Source organism: Oncorhynchus tshawytscha, unplaced genomic scaffold, assembly GCF_018296145.1.
Source record: "Oncorhynchus tshawytscha isolate Ot180627B unplaced genomic scaffold, Otsh_v2.0 Un_contig_6045_pilon_pilon, whole genome shotgun sequence".
Taxonomy (NCBI): Eukaryota; Metazoa; Chordata; class Actinopteri; order Salmoniformes; family Salmonidae; genus Oncorhynchus; species Oncorhynchus tshawytscha.
In genome coordinates this window covers 31,729-51,018 of record NW_024609192.1, presented here as the reverse complement: position 1 = coordinate 51,018, position 19,290 = coordinate 31,729, and the positions used below count along the sequence as shown (strand labels likewise).

Below are 19,290 nucleotides of genomic sequence, written 5' to 3'. Positions count from 1 at the left end.
GAGTAGTCAGCTCACCTGCTAGAGAGGGCCAGGTAGTGGGAGGACAACTCACCTGCTAGAGAGGGCCCGGTAGTGGGAGATACAGGGAGTAGTCAGCTCACCTGCTAGATAGGGCCAGGTAGTGGGAGGACAACTCACCTGCTAGAGAGGGCCCGGTAGTGGGAGATACAGGGAGTAGTCAGCTCACCTGCTAGAGAGGGCCCGGTAGTGGGAGATACAGGGAGTAGTCAGCTCACCTGCTAGAGAGGGCCCGGTAGTGGGAGATACAGGGAGTAGACAGCTCACCTGCTAGAGAGGGCCCGGTAGTGGGAGATACAGGGAGTAGACAGCTCACCTGCTAGAGAGGGCCCGGTAGTGGGAGATACAGGGAGTAGACAGCTCACCTGCTAGAGAGGGCCCGGTAGTGGGAGCTCCAGGGAGTAGACAGCTCACCTGCTAGAGAGGGCCCGGTAGTGGGAGATACAGTGAAGGAGAGGAGGGCAGGAGAGATGGTGCTGGTATTATCCATGGAGGCTGTAGTGGGACAGCAGAACACTTCTTCACAGTAGATCAGGCTACAGAAGTCCACATCAGGGGTCCACGGGACAGGGGTGGTTGTTGGGTTGACTAATAAACAAACAAACAAACGTCAATTTCCACATAAAGGACTACTCATGACAGACAGCAACACTTTTACCACCTCTTTGTACAATAGAATTGAATGAGACACCACAACGTTACCACGATGAGACACCACAACGTTACCACGATGAGACACCACAACGTTACCACGATGAGACACCACAACGTTACCACGATGAGACACCACAACGTTACCACGATGAGACACCACAACGTTACCACGATGAGACACCACAACGTTACCACGATGAGACACCACAACATTACTACGATGAGACACCACAACGTTACCACGATGAGACACCACAACGTTACCACAATGAGACACCACAACGTTACTACTATGAGACATCACAACGTTACCACGATGAGACATCACAACGTTACTACGATGAGACACCACAACGTTACTACGATGAGACACCACAACGTTACTACGATGAGACACCACAACGTTACTACGATGAGACACCACAACGTTACTACGATGAGACACCACAACGTTACTACGATGAGACACCACAACGTTACTACGATGAGACACCACAACGTTACTACGATGAGACACCACAACGTTACTACGATGAGACATCACAACGTTACTACGATGAGACACCACAACGTTACTACGATGAGACACCACAACGTTACTACGATGAGACACCACAACGTTACTACGATGAGACACCACAACGTTACTACGATGAGACACCACAACATTACTACGATGGGACACCACAACGTTACTACGATGAGACACCACAGCGTTACTACGATGAGACACCACAGCGTTACTACGATGGGACACCACAGCGTTACTACGATGGGACACCACAGCGTTACTACGATGGGACACCACAACGTTACTACGATGGGACACCACAACGTTACTACGATGGGACACCACAACGTTACTACGATGAGCACAACGTTACTATGATGTGACATCACAACGTTACTGTGATGAAAGTAGAACTATATAAAGAGCATTTATGGGTTGTCTACCTAAGGTAGTACTGACTGTTGTGGTGTAGAGAGGTTGTTTACCTAAGGTAGTACTGACTGTTGTGGTGTAGAGAGGTTGTTTACCTAAGGTAGTCCTGACTGTTGTGGTGTAGAGGTTGTTTACCTAAGGTAGTCCTGACTGTTGTGGTGTAGAGAGGTTGTTTACCTAAGGTAGTCCTGACTGTTGTGGTGTAGAGAGGATGCACAGTAGTCTCGTTGCTGCAAATAAAAAAACATATGACCTTTGAAATGAATTTCACATTCCATTCTGGATAGCATTTGGCACAGATGATAAAGTTTGAGTCTCAGTAGTATTCTTGGCAAAGTAGACTTGGCAGATAAACGCTGGCGGCATCTGTAGTTTGTGAAGCCAGTTCAGTGGTGTGTCTTACGTGTTTCCAGGAAGCAGCATGCCGGCGTCGTCTCTCAGAGTCAGCATGTAGAGACCTGTGATGGCAATAGAACTGTGGAAGAGACATAGGGATGTCATAACACTTCATAACACATTCATAACACATTACATAAGAAAAGAAAACAACATTGTCAGGCCCAGACCAGGGACTTACAATGCAGGTACATCAACAACAAAACAATTCAAGAGTCGATTTATGAAAAGGAATAGTAAACTTCTATATTCTAACCTCTCCAATGCTTTTATACAGTCACGTCCCACCCCATCCCATCTGATAGTCTACCTTTTCTCACATTTTCATTTCTCTGATACAGTTATCAGAATAGATCAAGCTTTATGCATTCAATATTATATTATATTCAGGTAGAGGTAACTGCCAAAATAATGGAAACACTTGAGTAAATGAGGGATGCAAAGTATATGGAAAGCAGTCGCTTCCACACAGTTGTGGTTCCTGAGTTAATTAAGCAAGTAACATCCTGGCATGCTTAAGGGTTATTATTTATATTATCATGCTTAAGGGTTATTATTTATATTATCACGCTTAAGGGCTATTATTTATATTACCATGCTTAAGGGTTATTATTTATATTATCACGCTTAAGGGTTATTATTTATATTATCACGCTTAAGGGTTATTATTTATATTATCATATTTAAGGGTTATTATTTATATTACCATGCTTAAGGGTTATTATTTATATTACCATGCTTAAGGGTTATTATTTATATTATCATGCTTAAGGGTTATTATTTATATTATATTATCACGCTTAAGGGTTATTATTTATATTATCATGCTAAAGGGTTATTATTTATATTATCATGCTTAAGGGTTATTATTTATATTACCATGCTAAAGGGTTATTATTTATATTATCATGCTTAAGGGTTATTATTTATATTACCATGCTTAAGGGTTATTATTTATATTATCATGCTTAAGGGTTATTATTTATATTATCGTGCTTAAGGGTTATTATTTATATTATCACGCTTAAGGGTTATTATTTATATTATCATGCTAAAGAGTTATTATTTATATTACCATGCTTAAGGGTTATTATTTATATTATCATGCTAAAGGGTTATTATTTATATTATCATGCTTAGGTACATTATTTTGGCCATTATTTAGGTTACCATGGCTATACCCCGTTGATGACAATGCCCAGATCCACAGGGGTCGAGTGGTCACAGAATGGTTTGATGTGCATGAAAACGATGTAAACCATATGCCATGGCCGTCTCAGTCACCAGATCTCAACCCAATTGAACATTTATAGATTCTGAAGCGGCGCCTGAAACCACCATCAACAAAACACCAAATTATGAATTGTCTGGTGGAATAATGGGGTCACATCCCTCCAATAGGGTTCCAGACACTTGTAGAATCGATGTCAAGGTGCATTGATGCTGTTCTGGCTGGTGGAGCCCCAACGCCCTAGTAAGACACTTGTAGAATCGATGTCAAGGTGCATTGATGCTGTTCTGGCTGGTGGAGACCCAACGCCCTAGTAAGACACTTGTAGAATCGATGTCAAGGTGCATTGATGCTGTTCTGGCTGGTGGAGACCCAACGCCCTAGTAAGACACTTCATGTTTCCTTTACTTTGGCAGTTACCTGTATATTGCAGTGCTTCAATATCCAGAGGTATTTTCTAACAAAGCAGTCATACTTTTTGTTTCAATATGAAAGTAACATGAACATCTGCTCCTCAGTTGTAACAGGAAGTCTTACCAGAAAGCCATTGTTGCTACCAGAATGATCATGCTGACTTGGACAAACTTGTGTTTTAAGCAGTGGTGGAACTTCACCTACAAGAGAATAAATATGAATATTAATGGTTTTAGTTTCGTTTGATTCAGACTTGCTGTACACCTGTTCTTATACAAGTATACAGTCTTTCTGCAGTTCTACCTCACCTTGACAGATTTGAGAGGTGTTGGCTTCTGTGGTGGTGGAACACTGCTGTGTCTGTTTATTTCCCTGTGTGACACAACACATATATTATCAACACAACACATTAAATAATGACAGTTGAAACACAACATGTTAAATAATGACAGTTGAAACACGTTAAATAATGACAGTTGAAACACGTTAAATAATGACAGTTGAAACACGTTAAATAATGACAGTTGAAACACGTTAAATAATGACAGTTGAAAATGACAGTTGAAACACGTTAAATAATGACAGTTGAAACACGTTAAATAATGACAGTTGAAACACGTTAAATAATGACAGTTGAAACACGTTAAATAATGACAGTTGAAACACGTTAAATAATGACAGTTGAAACACGTTAAATAATGACAGTTGAAACACGTTAAATAATGACAGTTGAAACACGTTAAATAATGACAGTTGAAACATGTTAAATAATGACAGTTGAAACACATGTTAAATAATGACAGTTGAAACACGTTAAATAATGACAGTTGAAACACGTTAAATAATGACAGTTGAAACACATGTTAAATAATGACAGTTGAAACACATGTTAAATAATGACAGTTGAAACACATGTTAAATAATGACAGTTGAAACACATGTTAAATAATGACAGTTGAAACAAATAATGAGTTGAAACACAATACATTAAATAATGACAGTTGAAACACATGTTAAATAATGACAGTTGAAACACGTTAAATAATGACAGTTGAAACACGTTAAATAATGACAGTTGAAACACGTTAAATAATGAGTTGAAACACAATACGTTAAATAATGACAGTTGAAACACGTGTTAAATAATGACAGTTGAAACACGTGTTAAATAATGACAGTTGAAACACGTTAAATAATGACAGTTGAAACACGTTAAATAATGAGTTGAAACACAATACGTTAAATAATGACAGTTGAAACACATGTTAAATAATGACAGTTGAAACACGTGTTAAATAATGACAGTTGAAACACGTGTTAAATAATGACAGTTGAAACACGTTAAATAATGACAGTTGAAACACACGTTAAATAATGACAGTTGAAACACGTTAAATAATGACAGTTGAAACACGTTAAATAATGACAGTTGAAACACGTTAAATAATGACAGTTGAAACACGTTAAATAATGACAGTTGAAACACGTGTTAAATAATGACAGTTGAAACGTGTTAAATAATGACAGTTGAAACACGTGTTAAATAATGACAGTTGAAACACGTTAAATAATGACAGTTGAAACACGTTAAATAATGACAGTTGAAACACGTTAAATAATGACAGTTGAAACACGTTAAATAATGACAGTTGAAACACGTTAAATAATGACAGTTGAAACACGTTAAATAATGACAGTTGAAACACATGTTAAATAATGACAGTTGAAACACGTTAAATAATGACAGTTGAAACACGTTAAATAATGACAGTTGAAACACATGTTAAATAATGACAGTTGAAACACATGTTAAATAATGACAGTTGAAACACATGTTAAATAATGACAGTTGAAACACGTTAAATAATGACAGTTGAAACACAATACATTAAATAATGACAGTTGAAACACATGTTAAATAATGACAGTTGAAACACGTTAAATAATGACAGTTGAAACACGTTAAATAATGACAGTTGAAACACGTTAAATAATGAGTTGAAACACGTGTTAAATAATGACAGTTGAAACACGTTAAATAATGACAGTTGAAACACGTTAAATAATGACAGTTGAAACACGTTAAATAATGAGTTGAAACACAATACGTTAAATAATGACAGTTGAAACACAATACGTTAAATAATGACAGTTGAAACACGTTTAAATAATGACAGTTGAAACACGTTTAAATAATGACAGTTGAAACACGTTAAATAATGACAGTTGAAACACGTTAAATAATGACAGTTGAAACACGTTAAATAATGACAGTTGAAACACGTTAAATAATGACAGTTGAAACACATGTTAAATAATGACAGTTGAAACACGTTAAATAATGACAGTTGAAACACGTTAAATAATGACAGTTGAAACACGTTAAATAATGACAGTTGAAACACGTTAAATAATGACAGTTGAAACACGTGTTAAATAATGACAGTTGAAACACATGTTAAATAATGACAGTTGAAACACGTGTTAAATAATGACAGTTGAAACACATGTTAAATAATGACAGTTGAAACACATGTTAAATAATGACAGTTGAAACAAATAATGACAGTTGTTAAATAATGACAGTTGAAACACATGTTAAATAATGACAGTTGAAACACGTTAAATAATGACAGTTGAAACACGTTAAATAATGACAGTTGAAACACGTTAAATAATGACAGTTGAAACACGTTAAATAATGACAGTTGAAACACAAATAATGACAGTTGAAATTAAATAATGACAGTTGAAACACAAATGTTAAATAATGACAGTTGAAACACGTTAAATAATGACAGTTGAAACACGTTAAATAATGACAGTTGAAACACGTTAAATAATGACAGTTGAAACACGTTAAATAATGACAGTTGAAACACACATGAAACGTTAAATAATGACAGTTGAAACACGTTAAATAATGACAGTTGAAACACGTTAAATAATGACAGTTGAAACACGTTAAATAATGACAGTTGAAACACGTTAAATAATGACAGTTGAAACACAAATAATGACATTAAATAATGACAGTTGAAACACATGTTAAATAATGACAGTTGAAACACGTTTAAATAATGACAGTTGAAACACATGTTAAATAATGACAGTTGAAACACATGTTAAATAATGACAGTTGAAACACATGTTAAATAATGACAGTTGAAACACAGTTGAAACACGTTAAATAATGACAGTTGAAACACATGTTAAATAATGACAGTTGAAACACGTGTTAAATAATGACAGTTGAAACACGTTAAATAATGACAGTTGAAACACGTTAAATAATGACATAAATAATGACAGTTGAAACAGTTAAATAATGACAGTTGAAACACGTTAAATAATGACAGTTGAAACACGTTAAATAATGACAGTTGAAACACGTTAAATAATGACAGTTGAAACACGTTAAATAATGACAGTTGAAACAGTTGAAACGTTAAATAATGACAGTTGAAACACGTTAAATAATGACAGTTGAAACACGTTAAATAATGACAGTTGAAACACGTTGAAACACGTTAAATAATGACAGTTGAAACACGTTAAATAATGACAGTTGAAACACGTTAAATAATGACAGTTGAAACACGTGTTAAATAATGACAGTTGAAACACGTTAAATAATGACAGTTGAAACACATGTTAAATAATGACAGTTGAAACACATAAATAATGACAGTTGAAACACAAATAATGACAGTTAAATAATGACAGTTGAAACACGTTAAATAATGACAGTTGAAACACGTTAAATAATGACAGTTGAAACACATGTTAAATAATGACAGTTGAAACACGTTAAATAATGACAGTTGAAACACGTTAAATAATGACAGTTGAAACACGTTAAATAATGACAGTTGAAACACGTTAAATAATGACAGTTGAAACACGTTAAATAATGACAGTTGAAACACATGTTAAATAATGACAGTTGAAAATGTATTAGAAACCAAAGAACGCTGAGCATTCAGTCCATTACAAGTACAAACTCAGTCCTTCCAAAAGGCGAGATTCCTAAGCTACAATAAAGTGGAGATATTTGACAGTACAGGAGGCGTAATGCAGAAGGCTGTTGTGGTTGAGCTGAGGAAGTGTTGATGGTCCCCATGAGAGTGACCCTGGTCATAAAGACAGACACACAACAAATCCAGAGGTCAACCATCCTCAGTACAACCCCACTGTCTTATACACACCAGTCTGTATCACAACCGGCCGTGATTGGGAGTCCCATAGGGCGGTGCACACTTGGCCCAGCGTCGTCTGGGTTTGGCCGGTGTCGGCTGTCATTGTAAAAAGAATTTGTTCTTAACTGACTTGCCTAGTTATATAAAGGTTAAATAAAATGTGAAAATGGTTGAAACACAGCAGGGATCTGAAAAGAGTCCCTGAGTACCTGACTAAACCGACTGACTGAATGTACTAAAACAAATGTTTTTATGTTGGGTGAAAATCTCTCAGTGTCTCCAAATTATTTTGAAAACTGAAAGAGAACTTGTAGGCAATAGGCCATAGAGAAATAGCACCCCCTGGTGGCACTGTGACATTACCCTTTAGTGCTGCTGTTAGCAGGGTTGCTGCTGTTAGCAGGGCTGCCCATGTCCTTTAGCTTGGCTGACCGTGTGTTCCACACCTCCAGCTCCTGAATCCTGTTCTCCAGGTTGTCAGTCACCTTGCACAGCTGCTTCACAGCCCCTACATTCTCCATGAAGATCTGCTCCTATGGGGGACAAATAGCATAGAAATGGTACAGAGTTTTGTTCTTCAAAGTAAAACTTGATTTTATTCTTTATTTTACCTTTATTTAACTTGGCAAGTCAGTTAAGAAAACATTCTTATTCACAATGAGAGCCTACCCGGGAACAGTGGGTTAACTGCCTTGTTCAGGGGCACAGTGGGTTAACTGCCTTGTTCAGGGGCACAGTGGGTTAACTGCCTTGCTCAGGGGAACAGTGGGTTAACTGCCTTGTTCAGGGGAACAGTGGGTTAAGTGCCTTGTTCAGGGGCACAGTGGGTTAACTGCCTTGTTCAGGGGTGGGTTAACTGCCTTGTTCACAGTGGGTTAACTGCCTTGTTCAGGGGCACAGTGGGTTAACTGCCTTGTTCAGGGGAACAGTGGGTTAACTGCCTTGTTCAGGGGCAACAGTGGGTTAACTGCCTTGTTCAGGGGGGTTAACAGTGGGTTAACTGCCTTGTTCAGGGGCAACAGTGGGTTAACTGCCTTGTTAACTGCCTTGTTCAGGGGGGTTAACAGTGGGTTAACTGCCTTGTTCAGGGGCACAGTGGGTTAACTGCCTTGCTCAGGGGCAGTGGGTTAACTGCCTTGTTCAGGGGCACAGTGGGTTAACTGCCTTGTTCAGGGGCACAGTGGGTTAACTGCCTTGTTCAGGGGAACAGTGGGTTAACTGGTTAACCTTGTTCCTTGCCTTGTTCAGGGGCACAGTGGGTTAACCAGGGGAACAGTGGGTTAACTGCCTTGTTCAGGGGCACAGTGGGTTAACCACAGGGGAACAGTGGGTTAACTGCCTGCCTTGTTCAGGGGAACAGTGGGTTAACTGCCTTGTTCAGGGGCACAGTGGGTTAACTGCCTTGTTCAGGGGCACAGTGGGTTAACTGCCTTGCTCAGGGGAACAGGGGTTAACACAGGGGCACAGTGGGTTAACTGCCTTGTTCAGGGGCACAGTGGGTTAACTGCCTTGCTCACAGTGGGTTAACTGCCTTGCTAACAGTGGGTTAACTGCCTTGCTCAGTTCAGGGGAACAGTGGGTTAACTGCCTTGTTCAGGGGCACAGTGGGTTAACTGCCTTGTTCAGGGGTTAACACAGTGGGCTTTAACTGCCTTGTTCAGGGGACAGTGGGTTAACTGCCTTGCTCAGGGGAACAGTGGGTTAACTGCCTTGTTCAGGGGAACAGTGGGTTAACTGCCTTGCTCAGGGGAACAGTGGGTTAACTGCCTTGTTCAGGGGAACAGTGGGTTAACTGCCTTGCTAGGGGAACAGTGGGTTAACTGCCTTGTTCAGTGCCTAAGGGGCCAGTGGGTTAACTGCCTTGTTCAGGGGAACAGTGGGTTAACTGCCTTGTTCAGGGCACAGTGGGTTAACTGGTTTGTTCAGGGGAACAGTGGGTTAACTGCCTTGTTCAGGGGAACAGTGGGTTAACTGCCTTGTTCAGGGGAACAGTGGGTTAACTGCCTTGTTCAGGGGAACAGTGGGTTAACTGCCTTGTTCAGGGGCTAACTGCCTTGTTCAGGGAACAGTGGGTTAACTGCCTTGTTCAGGGGGAACAGTGGGTTAACTGCCTTGTTCAGGGGAACTGGGTTAACTGCCTTGTTCAGGGGAACAGTGGGTTAACTGCCTTGTTCAGGGGCACAGTGGGTTAACTGCCTTGTTCAGGGGAACAGTGGGTTAACTGCCTTGTTCAGCCTCCTTGTTCAGGGGCACAGGGAACTGGGTTAACTGCCTTGTTCAGGGGAACAGTGGGTTAACTGCCTTGTTCAGGGGACCACTGCCTTGTTCAGGGGCACAGTGGGTTAACTGCCTCAGGGGAACAGTGGGTTAACTGCCTTGTTCAGGGAACAGTGGGTTAACTGCCTTGTTCAGGGGCAACAGTGGGTTAACTGCCTTGTTCAGGGAACTGGGGTTAACTGCCTTGTTCAGGGGAACCTGCCTTGTTCACACAGTGGGTTAACTGCCTTGTTCAGGGGAACCCCTGCCTTGTTCAGGGACCACTGGGCTGCCTTGTTCCAGTGGGTTAACCACTTCAGGGCCTCTAACCACTAGGCTGCCCCGCCTCTAACCACTAGGCTGCCCCGCCTCTAACCACTGGCTGCCCCCGCCTCTAACCACTAGGCTGCCCCGCCTCTAACCACTAGGCTGCCCCGCCTCTAACCACTAGGCTGCCCCGCCTCTAACCACTAGGCTGCCCCGCCTCTAACCACTGGCTGCTGCCCCGCCTCTAACCACTAGGCTGCCCCGCCTCTAACCACTAGTGCTCAGGGGACCTGCCTCTAACCACTAGGCTGCCCCGCCTAACCACTGCCTCTAACCACTAGGCTGCCCCGCCTCTAACCACTAGGCTGCCCCGCCTCTAACCACTAGGCTGCCCCGCCTCTAACCACTAGGCTGCCCCGCCTCTAACCACTAGGCTGCCCCGCCTCTAACCACTAGGCTGCCCCGCCTCTAACCACTAGGCTGCCCCGCCTCTAACCACTAGGCTGCCCCTTGCCTCTAACCACTAGGCTGCCCCGCCTCTAACCACTAGGCTGCCCCGCCTCTAACCACTAGGCTGCCCCGCCTCTAACCACTAGGCTGCCCCGCCTCTAACCACTAGGCTGCCCCGCCTCTAACCACTAGGCTGCCCCGCCTCTAACCACTAGGCTGCCCCGCCTCTAACCACTAGGCTGCCCCGCCTCTAACCACTAGGCTGCCCCGCCTCTAACCACTAGGCTGCCCCGCCTCTAACCACTAGGCTGCCCCGCCTCTAACCACTAGGCTCTAACCACTAGGCTGCCCCGCCTCTAACCACTAGGCTGCCCCGCCTCTAACCACTAGGCTGCCCCGCCCCCGCCTCTAACCACTAGGCTGCCCCGCCTCTAACCACTAGGCTGCCCCGCCTCTAACCACTAGGCTGCCCCGCCTCTAACCACTAGGCTGCCCCGCCTCTAACCACTAGGCTGCCCCGCCTCTAACCACTAGGCTGCCCCGCCTCTAACCACTAGGCTGCCCCCTCTAACCACTAGGCTGCTGCCCCTGCCTTGCCTCTAACCACTAGGCTGCCCCGCCTCTAACCACTAGGCTGCCCCGGCCTCTAACCACTAGGCTGCCCCGCCTAACCACTAGGCTGCCCCGCCTCTAACCACTAGGCTGCCCCGCCTCTAACCACTAGGCTGCCCCGCCTCTAACCACTAGGCTGCCCCGCCTCTAACCACTAGGCTGCCCCGCCTCTAACCACTAGGCTGCCCCGCCTCTAACCACTAGGCTGCCCCGCCTCTAACCACTAGGCTGCCCCGCCTCTAACCACTAGGCTGCCCCGCCTCTAACCACTAGGCTGCCCCGCCTCTAACCACTAGGCTGCCCCGCCTCTAACCACTAGGCTGCCCCGCCTCTAACCACTAGGCTGCCCCGCCTCTAACCACTAGGCTAACCCCGCCTCTAACCACTAGGCTACCCCGCCTCTAACCACTAGGCTACCCCGCCTCTAACCACTAGGCTACGCCCCGCCTCTAACCACTAGGCTACCCTAGGCCGCCCCGCCTCTAACCACGCCTCTAACCACTAGGCTACCCCGCCTCTAACCACTAGGCTACCCCGCCTCTAACCACTAGGCTACCCCGCCTCTAACCACTAGGCCACCCTGCCTCTAACCACTAGGCCACCCTGCCTCTAACCACTAGGCCACCCTGCCTCTAACCACTAGGCCACCCTGCCTCTAACCACTAGGCCACCCTGCCTCTAACCACTAGGCCACCCTGCCTCTAACCACTAGGCCACCCTGCCTCTAACCACTAGGCCACCCTGCCTCTAACCACTAGGCCACCCTGCCTCTAACCACTAGGCCACCCTGCCTCTAACCACTAGGCCACCCTGCCTCTAACCACTAGGCTACATTGCCTCTAACCACTAGGCTACCCTGCCTCTAACCACTAGGCTACCCTGCCTCTAACCACTAGGCTATCCCGCCTCTAACCACTAGGCTATCCCGCCTCTAACCACTAGGCTACCCCGCCTCTAACCACTAGGCTACCCTGCCTCTAACCACTAGGCTACCCTGTCTCTAACCACTAGGCTACCCTGCCGCCCCAAAGTGGGACCATATGTTATCAGGCCTTAAATCTCATGCGGACGGACACGTACTTTGTCCACCATGAGGAAGTTGTGGATCCTCTCTCCGTCGCTGCAGGTGATGTCCCCCACCACTTTGACAGCAGTGGGCAGCAGCTCCTTCACCTCCTGGGCTAGGACGCCCGTTTCATGTATGTGATCGATCCCCATCTCTGAGGCGAACTCAGGCTTGTAGTCATACTCCACAATCCTCATCTGAGATATTCTCTTCAACTGTTCTGTTGAATCCACCTACACAGTTGAAATATTGTCCCGTCAGGTAAGATATCATTCCCTGGGCCACTGTGGAGGCATTTTCTGTGTTCCTTCCCGTTATTTCACACCAAAACCATTCATTTGATAGCTATTATATAAGAGCATGTGCTGCTTCCTACCTCTTGTATGTTGTGTTTTTGCGCGGCGGTCGGAGGGATGCATAACCTGCCCCATGATCTTAGCGTTGCCACAGACCACCAGGGCTTCATCGGGGTGTCTGTGTTGATGCCCACCCTCCCCTGGCACACCACCGCGTCCGGAGCCTGTCCTCGTTGCCACAACACCTCACTGTCGTTCTCAAACTGGCCCGGGTTTGACGCCTGTAGTGGAGGAACACGGAAGAGTTTAGAGTTCTGGTTACGGTTGGTTCCATTTAGATCACGGTGCATTCCAGAACTAATTGTCCAATGGAAACATAGTAGGAACTACATTTGATTAAATTTGTATATATTCTTTAGTTAATCTTAAATTTTAGCAAGGAGTCCCATGCTTTAGTATGCTTTAGTACTTAGTGCTTGAGTCTCATGCTTTTAAATACTTTAGTACAGGGTTCCCCAACTGGTGTCCTCCGCGCCAAATTTGGCCCCCGGGGTGGTCTCATTTGGCCCCCAAGTTTTCAGAGAGAAAAAAAAGAATACATCTGCTCAGCAGTTGATGATCCCTGCTTTAGTACTTCTGGTTCAGTACTGACCCTGACTACGATCCTCTCTGACATGAACGCTATCAGCAGGTAACTCTCTTCCCTCACTGTGGCGTACAGACCCACCACCATCAGGAAGTACCTGGTCATAACACAAGGACACATGGAACGACATGTTGAAACTGCTTTCAATGCCGATATTAGTAACACGGCAGTAACATGGCAAATGGCAATAACACGGCAGTAACACGGCAGTGACACGGCGGCAATGACACGGCAGTAACACGGCAGTGACACGGCAATGAGTAACACGGCAGTGACACGGCAATGACACGGCAACACGGCAGTAACACGGCAGTAACACGGCAGTAACACGGCAGTAACACGGCAGTAACCAACCTCTGGTCAGGGTTGGGTTTACCCTTCTTCCTCATGTTGTTGGCAGTGGTCTCACTGAAGTGCAGTCTTCCCAGAGTAACTCTAGTGATCTTGTCCCCTGGTAGACTCACTCTGAGGGACGAGATGTTATTCAGAAATTTAGGCCCGAGATTCGATCCAAATCGCCCCTTTTTTGGCTATGCACCGTATACCTTTTAAATCACAATTGTGTCATTGTTCAGATATGACAGATTACACTCCCAACGTTGAACACGGCAGTCTACAATACAGAGTATAGTGACATGGAGGACGGGACACTCACTTGACTGGCAGGAATGGTTTCTTGCTGCGATCCGGCTGGGACTGCTCTATGGTGACTTTGTGAGTCTGTGCCTCAAGCTGCAGCAGGGTTGGGGAGAACAAACGGTCAAAGTATAGATAACTAGCAGGGTTGGGGAGAACAAACGGTCAAAGTATAGATAACTAGCAGGGTTGGGGAGAACAAACGGTCAAAGTATAGATAACTAGCAGGGTTGGGGAGAACAAACGGTCAAAGTATAGATAACTAGCAGGGTTGGGATAACTAGCAGAGAACAAATCAAAGGTCAAAGTATAGATAACTAGCAGGGTTGATGAGAACAAACGGTCGGATAACAAAGTAAAGTAGATAACTAGCAGGGTTGATGAGAACAAAGAACAAATGGTCAAAGTATAGATAACTAGCAGGGTTGATGAGAACAAACGGTCAAAGTATAGATAACTAGCAGGGTTGATGAGAACAAACGGTCAAAGTATAGATAACTAGCAGGGTTGATGAGAACAAATGGTCAAAGTATAGATAACTAGCAGGGTTGGGGAGAACAAACGGTCAAAGTATAGATAACTAGCAGGGTTGGGGAGAACAAACGGTCAAAGTATAGATAACTAGCAGGGTTGATGAGAACAAACGGTCAAAGTATAGATAACTAGCAGGGTTGGGAACAAACGGTCAAAGTATAGATAACTAGCAGGGTTGGGAGAACAAAGTACTAGCAGGGGGACATTTAGAGGGTTGGGGAGTACAGTAATCTACCCAACTCTGCTAACTTACATACTAACAAAAACTCTAAGTGCTTTTAATGTCCTCGGCATCATCTGAAGTAGTCTGCCGAGGTCAAACGCTGATGTTCCAGGGAAGTTCGTGTTGCATATTGGGACGGCGTTAAACGAACCTTCACGCCAAACACCTTGATGTGGAAGCTCTCTATCGGCGCAGGGCCGTTGGGTGTTTTGACGTACAGGGGTCTCCGGCCATCCCTACGTGAACTGTGACCTGAAAGTGGTTCTTTTTCTGACACACAAAGGACTCATCAGCTGTGGAGTAGTTGAAACCTTTATCGGTGTCCACATGGTAAGCGGGGAAGGGCTGTGGAGAGACGATAGAGCGAGCTACACTGAGTGACAAAACATTAGGACATAGACTGAACACCCAGGTGCTCTTTCCATGACATAGACTGACCAGGTGAATCCATGACATAGACTGACCAGGTGAATCCATGACATAGACTGACCAGGTGAATCCATGACATAGACTGACCAGGTGAATCCATGACATAGACTGACCAGGTGAATCAAGGTGAAAGAAGATATGATCCCTTATTGATGTCACCTGTTAAATCCACTTCAAATCAGTGTAGATGAAGGTGGAGGAGACATGTTAAAGAAGGAGTTTAAAGCCTTGAGACAACGGAGACATGGATGATGTGTGTGTCAGAGGGTGGAGGGGCAAGACATAATATTAAAGAGCCTTTGAACAGGGTAGCCCTTAACTGTGGTATATTGTCAACGTACCACAAACCTATGAGATGCCTTTTTGCTATTTTAAACTGGTTACCAACGTAATTAGAATAGTAAAAATACATGTTGTGTCATACGGTCTGAAATACCACAGCTTTCAGCCAATCAGCATTCAGGGCTCAAACCACCCAGTTTATAATTATGAATGACCAAGTACGATAAGAATAACATACAGTAGGAGTCAATTGTGTCCATTTAAGTCTATAATTGAACCAAATGGGGTTTGTTTACAATGACTCATGACTAAAACCATTTTACTGCTGGCTAACAAATGACAAAGATGTTACTGATGAGTTATGACATTGTCAGACATAGAAAGTGAAAAATATTTGCTCCCCCTGCGTTTAACTTGAACAAAAACCAGTCCCTTAAAAGAATGTAGCGTTAGTTGAATAGCCTTTGAGTTTAGAGACTAAGACAGGCAGTTTAGAATGCATGAGCCTTGGTGAAGAGTGAGGGAACGTCAAGGCAGAAGGACACTCACAGGATGTCATAGTTACTGTTGTAGAGCGGTGTCCACAGGCCAGGCTGGTAGCGATCCCAGGTGAGGAGCTGATAGGTCTCCATCCCAGAGCGGCTCTCTGTGGCCCCGTCACTGTCATAGGACGGGACGTCACCGCCTCCCCTCTCAGAGCCCCCTGTTATAGGAACAGCCACTAAATGGTTCTGTACCTCAAGGGGTTCTGTTAGTCTTCTCTTCCTACAGTCAGGTAATATAAGCCTGTGGAGGAAGAGGAGGAGGAAGGAAAGAGGATAACTGTTAAAACATTCATATCCCGTCAGGTACAATAAAAAGTAAAGTAGTTTATGTACTGTACTGTAGTTTAGTAGTTTATGTACTGTACGGTAGTTTAGTAGTTTATGTGCTGTATGGTAGTTTAGTAGTTTATGTACCCATATGTACTGTAAGGTAGTTTAGTAGTTTATGTACTGTATGGTAGTTTAGTAGTTTATGTACCCATATGTACTGTATGGTAGTTTAGTGGTTTATGTACTGTAAGGTAGTTTAGTAGTTTATGAGCTGTCCGGTAGTTTAGTAGTTTATGTACCCATATGTACTGTGCGGTAGTTTATGTACTGTAAGGTAGTTTAGTAGTTTATGTACCCATATGTACTGTAAGGTAGTTTAGTAGTTGATGTACTGTATGGTAGTTTAGTAGTTTATGTACCCATATGTACTGTATGGTAGTTTAGTAGTTTATGTACTGTACGGTAGTTCAGTAATTTATGTGCTGTACGGTAGTTTAGTAGTTTGTGCTGTACTGTAGTTTAGTAGTTTATGTGCTGTACAGTAGTTTAGTAGTTTATGTGCTGTATGGTAGTTTATGTACTGTACAGTAGTTTAGTTGTAGTTCTCACCCTGTGTGTTGACCAGCTGTGGGAGGCAGGTATGAATATCCTGGTTCTGAAGGGCATCCAGGCACAGGTAGTAGGCAGGATGAGGGCAGCCTGAGGCCTGGGGCTAGGTATGGGGCTTGGCCTGGAGGTAGTTCTGAGACCGGGGGTGCGTTGGCCCTGGGGTAGCTGTCTGCCAGGCCCTGGCGTGGAGGAGGCTGATGCTGCTGGAGAGCCTTGTGGTGGACGGGTGGTGTGGTGGCAGTGTTAGCCTGTATATAGCTCTCCCTGGGCTCAGGTAGTGGGGGTGGTGGAGGGGGGTTGTGGGGCAGTGAGCCTGGAGATGTGCCTGCCTTGGTGTAAGAGTTAGTCAGCCCCTGGTGGTATGGCAGTCCTGGTTGTGGTGGGGGTTGTGGTGCCAGCTCTTTATATCGGCACGATGAGGCTGGAGGACGTGTTACTGTCTGGAAGACTTCCTGGTAGCCGTAGCTCACGTCTAGGTTAGGAACGGGGCAAAGGCAGTCATATCATTCATTAAAATAGGAACATTTTATTATTATGATCTGGTTGTACTGTTTGTAACACTTGGCATTAAAAGAGATTCCTATCAACCGTTGTTGATAAAGTATTGCCAATAAAGGAAGAGGTTTCATTTTCACAGTGGCTCACCTGGTATTAGCGGAGGTGAACACGGTTCTGAACCAGAATCTGGTGGTGACTCTGGTAACATGCTAGGAAGACAAAGACACAGTCAGACATGGCCCTCCAAAGGCAGTCAGACATGGCCCTCCAAAGGCAGTCAGACATGGCCCTCCAAAGGCAGTCAGACATGGCCCTCCAAAGGCACAGTCAGACATGGCCCTCCAAAGACACAGTCAGACATGTCAGACCCCTCCAAAGACACAGTCAGACATGGCCCTCCAAAGACACAGTCAGACAGGCCCTCCAAAGACACAGTCAGACATGGCCCTCCCAGTCAGACAAAAGACAAAGTCAGTCAAAGACAGACACGGCCCTCCAAAGACACAGTCAGACATGGCCCTCAAAGTCAGTCAGACACCCTCCAAAGACACAGTCCAAAAGACACAGTCAGACATGGCCCTCCAAAGACACAGTCAGACATGGCCCTCCAAAGACACAGTCAGACATGGACACAGTCACAGTCAGACATGGCCCTCCAAAGACACAGTCAGACATGGCCCTCCAAAGACACAGTCAGACATGGCCCTCCAAAGGCACAGTCAGACATGGCCCTCAAAGACTCCAAAGACACAGTCACAGTCAGCCCTCAAAGGCAGTCCATGGCCCTCCAAAGACACAGTCAGACATGGCCCTCCAAAGACACAGTCAGACATGGCCCTCCAAAGACACAGTGGCCCCCCAAAGACACAGTCAGAGACATGGCCCCCAAAGACACAGTCACAATCAGACATGGCCCTCCAAAGACACAGTCAACATGAAAGACACAGTCAGACATGTCCCTCCAAAGACACAGTCACAGTCAGACATGTCCCTCCAAAGACACAGTCAGACATGGCCCTCCAAAGACACAGTCAGACATGAAAGACACAGTCAGACATGTCCCTCAAAGACACAGTCAGACATGTCCCTCCAAAGACACAGTCAGACATGTCCCTCAAAGCACCAGACATGTCCCTCAAAGACACAGTCAGACATGTCCCTCCAAAGACACAGTCAGTCATGTCCCTCCAAAGACACAGTCCCCTCCAAAGACACAGTCAGTCATGTCCCTCCAAAGACACAGTCAGACACGGCCCTCCAAAGACACAGTCAGACACGGCCCTCCAAAGACACAGTCAGACACGGCCCTCCAAAGACAAGGTTTCTAGAACTAGCCTTTCTCTCTGCTTACCTAACGTGTCATTGTCTTGACTAGCTAACAACAAAGCCTACAGCTGTAGCTGTTGGTGCCATGGTGGAGAGCTGCCCCACCTGCAGCAGCTACAGTGTAGGGCAGGAACAAAAGCCTGCAGAACCAGTAGGTCTCCAGGAGGAGGGTTGGACACCCCAGCTCTAGGATTGTGCCGTTGTGTTGTCAACACTTATGTGTGTCGTCCATTCCAATTAACACAGCTGCTGTGTTTATGGGTGGTAGATGGACTAAGAACATGGATGCTTACCAGGTATAAGATGGTCCTGGAAACAGATTTACCCTCAGGTACAATAAAGTAAACATGGATGCTTACAATGTTGGGTCCATGTCGTTGTTGAGTACTGTTCCAGTGTGCTGGTGTCCACCACCGCACTCTCAGGACCCCACTCATATCCTGGCATCCTGGAAACACACACACTTTTCATTACATTTCACAAGTGCCTC

General features: G+C 44.7%; 1 protein-coding gene and 1 pseudogene across 1 annotated transcript; both read right to left on the bottom strand.

Annotated features, from left to right (window-relative positions):
* Positions 1-466: 466 nt before the first annotated feature.
* LOC121844411 lies at positions 467-15,692 on the bottom strand (annotated as a pseudogene).
* LOC121844410 (bromodomain-containing protein 4-like) lies at positions 15,472-19,179 on the bottom strand. Its single transcript, XM_042314441.1, has 4 exons — positions 19,160-19,179; positions 17,622-17,683; positions 16,977-17,448; positions 15,472-16,338 (listed from the first exon to the last, which is right to left on the bottom strand). Exons 1-4 carry the CDS (start codon positions 19,171-19,173, stop codon positions 16,098-16,100), a joined length of 789 nt encoding a protein of 262 aa, XP_042170375.1. The 5' UTR covers positions 19,174-19,179; the 3' UTR covers positions 15,472-16,097.
* Between the last annotated feature and the right edge of the window lie 111 nt (positions 19,180-19,290).

Coding starts and splice junctions, on each gene's coding strand:
- LOC121844410 (XM_042314441.1), bottom strand. Junction 17,449..17,621: donor TTCACCTCCGCTAATACCAG/GTGAGCCACTGT, acceptor TTCCTAACCTAG/ACGTGAGCTACGGCTACCAG. Junction 16,339..16,976: donor ACAGCTGGTCAACACACAGG/GTGAGAACTACA, acceptor CTTCCTCCACAG/GCTTATATTACCTGACTGTA.